The 7,401-nt window shown below is 49.9% G+C and overlaps 1 protein-coding gene across 1 annotated transcript; it reads left to right on the forward strand.

The window, feature by feature from the left end:
* The first annotated feature begins 2,639 nt into the window (after positions 1 to 2,639).
* Positions 2,640 to 6,681, forward strand: CUNH7orf65 (chromosome unknown C7orf65 homolog). The gene is given in 5 exon segments (XM_033192139.1): positions 2,640 to 2,709; positions 6,038 to 6,081; positions 6,083 to 6,125; positions 6,255 to 6,281; positions 6,284 to 6,681. Coding segments are annotated over 5 exon segments (582 nt in total).
* The last annotated feature ends 720 nt before the right edge of the window (positions 6,682 to 7,401 follow it).

Consider the following 7,401-nt stretch of genomic DNA (forward strand, 5'->3'; position numbering starts at 1 on the left):
TGCTTGCTGAATACACTAAAATACCTGTACGCAATTGATATGGTTCGGCTCTGTGTCCCCACCCAAATGTCATCTGGAACTGTAATCTCCACGTGTTGTGTCAAGGGAGGGACGTGGTGGAGGGTGATTGGATCATGGAGGCAGCTTTTCCCATGCTGTTCTAGTGATAGTGAGGGAGTTCTCACAAGATCTGATGTGTTTGTAAGTGTTGGGCAGTCACTCCTTTGCTTGCACTCTCTCCCCTGCCACCTTCTGAAAAAGGTACCTGCTTCCCCTTCTGCCATGATTGTAAGTTTCATGAGGTCTTCCCAATCATGCAAAACTGTGAGTTAATCAAGCCTCTTTCTTTTTTTAAATTACCCAATCTTGGGTGGTATCTTTATAGCAGTGTGAAAACAGACTAATAAAACAATATATCTGTGTTACAAAGTTATACTTGTACTCCATAAGTTTGTACAAATAAAGTGATAAAACTGAACCAGTTCTAAATCAGGTTAAATTGAACAAGAATATCAGGCATAGTCCATGGAAAACGACTCATACTTCTCTCTGAATCCGTAATTTATTTTTTATTTCCAACTTCATGCCTCTCAGCCACGCCGGCCATCTCTATCATGTACCTTGGACCCTCTGGCCTTGGGGCCCGAGTAACGGCTTCAGCCCCTCTGGCCGGTATGTCTTTCTGCTGCCTGTACTGCACACATGTACTGCCTAAACCTGGAATCTTTCTTATCTGGTCCAGACCCCCAGTTCCTCTAACACACTCATTCCACAAATAGAGCCTCAGGCCCCTCCAGGCCCATGGCTACAGAGCCTTTCCTCTCCTAGAGCTTCTTTCCTTTTAGACTCACAAGCCCTCTGCTTACCTGCAAGGTGACAGCCTCATTTGAGGAGGAGGAGCTGAGGCTCACCAGGTGGGAGCTGCCCCAAGTCAGTTTAGCTCAGAGGTCAGGGGTCTTTGTAAGATGCAGCATGAAAATGAAGTGTTAGGACCTCAACCTCCCTCTTGCATCACCCACTGGGCAAATGCCAATGTCACGTCCTTTAAACTGACTTCCTGCCTCCCTTGCCTGGTTTAGATCAAAGTGATCAACATTCTCCCTGGAGCTCGGGGAGGGAAGTCTGGATGAGCCCTCTTGCCCTTCAGTTCTGCTGTCCTGCTCTACCCAGGTGGGTATTTGACAAGTTTGTGGATTTCAAGCAAAATGTATCTAAAACACATTGTCTTACAGTATGAACTAAAGGAAACAGTGTTTGAATGATATCTGTCTCTTTTTTTTTTTTTGAGGGGGAGTCTCGCTCTGTCGCCCAGACTGGAGTGCAGTGGCCAGATCTCAGCTCACTGCAAGCTCCGCCTCCCAGGTTCACGCCATTCTCCTGCCTCAGCCTCCCGAGTAGCTGGGACTACAGGCGCCCACCACCTCGCCTGGCTAGTTTTTTTGTATTTTTAGTAGAGACGGGGTTTCACCGTGTTAGCCAGGATGGTCTCGATCTCCTGACCTCGTGATCCGCCCGTCTCGGCCTCCCAAAGTGCTGGGATTACAGGCTTGAGCCACCGCGCCCGGCCGATATCTGTCTCTTTTGGAACCAAATCATTGGTTTGGATGATTTATTAAGAAGTGAATCGGCTGGGCCGGTGACTCATGCCTGTAATCCCAGCACTTTGGGAGGCCGAGGTGGGCTGACCACTTGAAGTTAGGAGTTCGAGACCAGCCTGGTCAACACAGTGAAAGCCTGTCTCTACTAAAAATATCAAAAACTTAGCTGGGTGTCCTGGCGCACACCTGTAATCCGAACTACTCAGGAGGCTGAGGCACGAGAATTGCTTGAACCTGGGAGGCGGAGGTTGCAGTGAGCCGAGATCGCACCACTGCACTCCAGCCTGGGCTCCTTTGTCTAAAAAAAAAAAAAAAAAAAAAAAAAAAAAATTAAAATGCCCCAATTTGGGGGGAGGAACAGGGTCACTACTATGAGAAGGCTAGACATGGCCTAAAGTCCTTTCTAAAATTTCCTCTGATATTCCTTGCACTTTCGAATGATTTCTCCTTTCTTCCCATTCCAGCCACAGACTGCTAGGAAGTACAGTATTTTTTTGTTTTGGAAGAAAATATAAATGGGAAGGCACAAGATTTTTATTAATGCTGTTGCTGATTTTAAAATAAGCTAAAAATGTGCCGTCAATCCAGTTGGCTGCTCCCTGCCGCCCACGGAGCCTGTAATCACTGCCTTACAACTCACAAGAGCAGTGGCAACACAGGCAAACCACATCTGCATTTCCAAATTCTGAGCAGCAGGTCCCTGAAATAGAGGCAGGGTGCGGGAAATTATAGGACTTGAGTGAAACTGTAGGATTGCTGGGATTCCCACAGGCGCCCAGCCCTGGCTTGGGGAATGTTTGAGTGTGGGAACTACCCCAGCTTCTCCGCACTTACAGGAGAACCAGGGATTCGCCCGTCATGAGAACAGAGTTCCTGTCCCCTGGCATCCTACGCCCCAGGCAGGGCACCCGAGGGATCCTGGGAAAACCCAAAGCTATGTGGCTGAAGCTCCTGCTTTGGGGCTTAGAGTTCAGCGGGTACACTAGACTCCTGTCCCCATTTGATTCTTGCATTTGGCAGACGAGTCACCCGGGCAGTGGGATGAGGAGGTCACTAACAGAGTCAACAGCAGGAAGGCGGCTCTGGCCGGACCCCAGGGAGGGAGGCAGTGGTCAGGACAGTGGTCTTTTGTGGGGCCTGGGCGGTGTGGATGCTGGGAGGGATGTGGGGGTGGTCCTGGAGGACTGTTGTTCTTTCTGGACCTGGGAAGTGGTTCCATGGGCGTGTCCACTTCATGATAATTTGATTGTTTGTCTTTTTTCAAATGTTTGTTATCCATAAAAATTTGAAAAAGCTCCCAGGGCTTTGGTAACTCCCTGTAGGGTAGAGAGGGGCCCCAGAATGTCAAGGCTGGATTTTCCACCAGGCTAGAAGGAGGAGGGCTCAGGGTTGTATTTGATTTGTTTAGGAGAGGGAAAGAGACTAGGCATGTCTTACACAAGGGAAAATAATTGTTTTTCTAACATCTGGGGTCTCAAAGGTGCTTGAGAAGTGATTACTTTGGGGGTTTCTGCTTCTCCTGGCAGGCTGAGCTGTTCTGGCTGGGGGGGCTTCACTGTCTGCCTGTCCACAGTGCTGGCCTGCAGCGTCTCGCGATGGCTGATGCTGACGTGTGGGGAAGCCACGTGCCCCAAGAGGCTCCATCCTCCCAGTAGGCACTCCATGGAGGAAAGAGAGAGGTGGCAATCAATAAATGTGAGTCATTATTGATATTAGTTGTATTGAATATTTACCATGTGGCTAGCAGGGGTGCCAGGAGAAAAAGTGACTAAAACCTAGAAGGAAGGTTTTTGTTGTAGTTGTTGTTTTGTTTTTTCTTTTGAGACGGAGTCTCGCTCTGTCGCCCAGGCTGGAGTGCAGTGGCATCATCTTGGCTCACTGGAAGCTCCGCCTCCTGGGTTCACGCCATTCTCCTGCCTCAGCCTCCCGAATAGCTGGCACCCACCACCACACCCGGCTAATTTTTTGTATTTTTAGTAGAGACGGTGTTTCATTGTGTTAGCCAGGATGATCTCAATCTCCTGACCTCAAGATCCGCCCGCCTCGGCCTCCCAAAGTGCTGGGATTACAGGCGTGAGCCACCGCGCCCGGCCAGAGGAAAGTATTTTTATAGGTCATAATTGACAGATGAGAAAGGTGAAGATCCAGGTGTGTTTGGAGCTTGGCCCAGGTTAGGGGGCTACACAGGCTCAAGAACTGCCTTTCGTTTGTTTAGATTCCGTCAAGACCGGAACAAAGAGAAACACAGAGGTATCTGTCCAGGAGTGGGCCTTCAGGGACCGCATAGCTTCTCAGTGCTCGGCTTGCATGATGCGATAAGGGCCCTTAGAGCTCACTCAGCCCTTCTGTCACGTGAGGACACAGGGAGATGGCATCATCAATGAACTAGAAAGTGGGCCCTCCCCAGACAGCAAATCACCTGGCACCTTGATCTTGGACTTTCAGCCATGAGAACTGCAAGAAACAAATTTCTGTTGTGTACGAGCCACCCAGACCATGGTACTTTGTTATAGCAGCCTGACGGGACTAGCAAGCCTTAAGAAAAGTGTCAGAAAATTGTCAGCCTGTCTCAGGAGCCTCAAGATATTTTCACTAAGGGGTTGTTGATACCCTTGAACATCTCTTTCTTTTTTTTTTTTTTTTTTTTTTTTTTTTGAGACGGAGTCTCGCTCTGTCACCCAGGCTGGAGTGCAGTGGCGCGATCTCGGCTCACTGCAAGCTCCGCCTCCCGGGTTTACGCCATTCTCCTGCCTCAGCCTCCCGAGTAGCTGGGACTACAGGCGCCCGCCATCTCGCCCGGCTAATTTTTTGTATTTTTTTTTTTTAGTAGAGACGGGGTTTCACCGTGTTAGCCAGGATGGTCTCGATCTCCTGACCTCGTGATCCACCCGTCTCGGCCGAACATCTCTTTCTGTATACACATGCACCTGAGCACATGTGTCTTCTCACAATAGCCCACTGTGCATGTTGCTTCCCACACACCTGAGAGTATCAGTCTTGGTAGGTGGTGTTGGGGGTATGTCAAGGGCTCCCCGTGACCTCCAAGATGTAGCCACTTCTGGCCCTTACCCACTGCCCTTCCAGACTCATCTCCCAGCTTGCCCTGCACCCCCTGCCCTGAGCGCCTCATCTTGCAGACACGGACACCTTTCACTTGATCTCCTTTGTTCCTTTGGTGCTGCCGCTCTGCTGCCTGGCTGCCTTTTCCCATCTATGAATAGTATAATTAGATTTTCCTGTAATTAAGTGAGTGGGACTTTGGAGGCCTCCATTCCCATTTTGTTCCTGTCCTGACTTCCTCACATCCCCTCCAGGACCGTTCCTCTATGTGGTCTTCGGTCTTCAAGCTTCTTGCCACTGCATCTTCACTCAACCTGTGCCTTCTCTCTGGGATGCCTCTCCCACCTTCTCTGTGCATCAAAGCCATATTCACTCCCGAACTTAGCCTGCAGGATTCTACATAGAATGAAACTTCCCTCCTCTGGAGGCCTGTGTTGTTCGTTGAATTAGTCAAGTGTCTTTGGTACAAGTGGTCAAGGGCATGAACTGGGTGCGGGACTGGGTCTATCTCTTACTCTGCCACTCCGTGGCAAAGTTGGAACATCTCTGTGCCTTGCTCTTATCCTTAAAATAGGGTTAATGGCCGGGCGTGTGGCTCATGCCCATAATCCCAGCACTTTGGGAGGCCGTGGCGGGCAGATCATGAGGTGAGGAGATTGGGACCATCCTGGCCAACATGGTGAAACCCCATCTCTACTAAAAATATAAAAAGTAGCTGGGTGTGGTGGTGCATGTCTGTAATCCCAGTTACTTGGGAAACTGAGGCAGGAGAATTGCTTGAATCCGGGAGGTGGAGGTTGCAGTGAGCCAAGATCGCGCCATTGCACTCCAGCATGGGCAACAGAGTGAGATTCTGTCTTAAAAAAAATTTTTTTTTTTAATGGGGTTAATAACTGTGAGTTCCTTGTAGGGATGTGTGATCATTCATTGAGGGGAAATATGGGAAGTATTTAACACTTGACACGGGGTAAGCACTAGGTGAGTATGGCAGTTGCTACATTTATATCCTTGGGTTCTAGTTGGTTTTTACCCTTTTGTACCCCAATCCCAGACCCCCACACTGTCAGCTACCAGAAAGCAGAAGCCATATTCATGTTTACATTCCCAGTGCCTTATCTATGGATTGGCACAGGGGAGGTTCCCCCAAATGTAACTGGTGAATGGGCGGCTTTGTTCCAGACCACTGATGCACCCTCCATGGCTGAATGGAAATTAGAATCCCCACCTGAGTTACCTCAGGTATTCCCATTTGTAGATTACAGGAAAGTTTCCCGTGCTCTTAGGAAAAGGAATCTCATGGTCACCAGGCACTATACCTAGTACTTTCATGGATGCTATTCAATTTAACCTTCTCCTAAATGCCTGCTCTTATTGTGCAGGTAAGTAAACAACTTCAGAGAAGTTAAGCAACTTGCCCAGGCCAACACAGCTATTCAAAAAAGAGGTAATATTTGAGTTCAGGGCTGGGTGCCCCCAAGCCAGCACACCTTCTTACTTGTTACTCATTTGTAAATTCCATGGTGGGTGGAGGACATATCCTGGAGAGGGTATTGAGTGATTCGGGAGTTACTAAAACCGCTCTTGCTTCACACATAGCTGATGCTGAGTCCTTCAGAAGAGTGCCTGTGCATTTAAAAAATGCAGAGAAGTGTTCAGAGCCTGCTGGGGAAGCAGGGAGTTGCTATTTCTGTTCAAGGCAATGAGTTGAATTGCCTTGCCTTCCCAGAATTCATTTGGAATCACCCTAGAGAAGGCTGGTGGCTTGCAAGATACTGGATCTTGCTGGCTCAGCTAGGCACAATGCAAGGTGGTATACATAAATGGTTTCACTGACTCCTGGAAGGATGCCCAGGCCGGGACACTCATTGTGAGTTGCAAAAAAGGAAAGGGGAACCCTTAGAGGGAAGGCAGGAACAAGGGCTCATGGCCGGAGGTGTGGAGCTGCATTGAAATCCTCTTGAGTGGGATGCCCAGGCTTCCCCACCAGATCCCAGAAGCTCAACGTAGTATCCTGATGTCCTGACTGGCTCTGCAGAAGCCCAGGTGTCACTCTGGGTGAGTGGGCTCAGATCCTCCACACTCTTCATCCTCCAGGCACTTTGGATATCCCCCATTCTCTGGGTGGCGACAGCTTTCTGGTTGAGCTGGGTGAGGGTGATCATAGCCAGCAATCCTGACTGGGCCTTCAGTTCTTGATCCCCAGTACAGGCAGGGGCTACAGAGTGCCCTGATGCACAGAGGCTTACCAGCTGCTCAAGGTCTCCTCCCACATCCATCTACATCCTGACTCAGTGCTGGATTGTGACACTCTGGAGGACAAGGCTGGTGCTCCCAGTGTGTACCAGAGGCCAGGTTGCCAAGAACTGGCTCCTAGCCACCCACTTCTTCAAGGCCTTTAACACTTGACACGGGGTAAGCACTAGGTGAGTATGGCAGTTGCTACATTTATCTCCTTGTGTTCTAGTTGGTTTTTACCCTTTTGTACCCCAATCCCAGACCCCCACACTGTCAGCCAGAACTCCACTACTCAGAGCAGTAACAGCACTCCTCACCCCCTCCCTGTCCACCCCACAAGTGCTACCTGCTTACCTGGGCTGTGTCCACGCTGGCCTCTGTTCTTGGGGCCTGGGGAGCCAGAGAGCCACCAAGGACGGACAGGCCAGGCTCAGGAAGCAGCCTTTGGTGGGGCAGCCTACCTGCACTCACCCCTCCCTTGCGCCTTCTCACCTGACAGCATCCCCGC

Source organism: Trachypithecus francoisi, unplaced genomic scaffold, assembly GCF_009764315.1.
Source record: "Trachypithecus francoisi isolate TF-2019V2 unplaced genomic scaffold, Tfra_2.0 Lachesis_group4, whole genome shotgun sequence".
Taxonomy (NCBI): Eukaryota; Metazoa; Chordata; class Mammalia; order Primates; family Cercopithecidae; genus Trachypithecus; species Trachypithecus francoisi.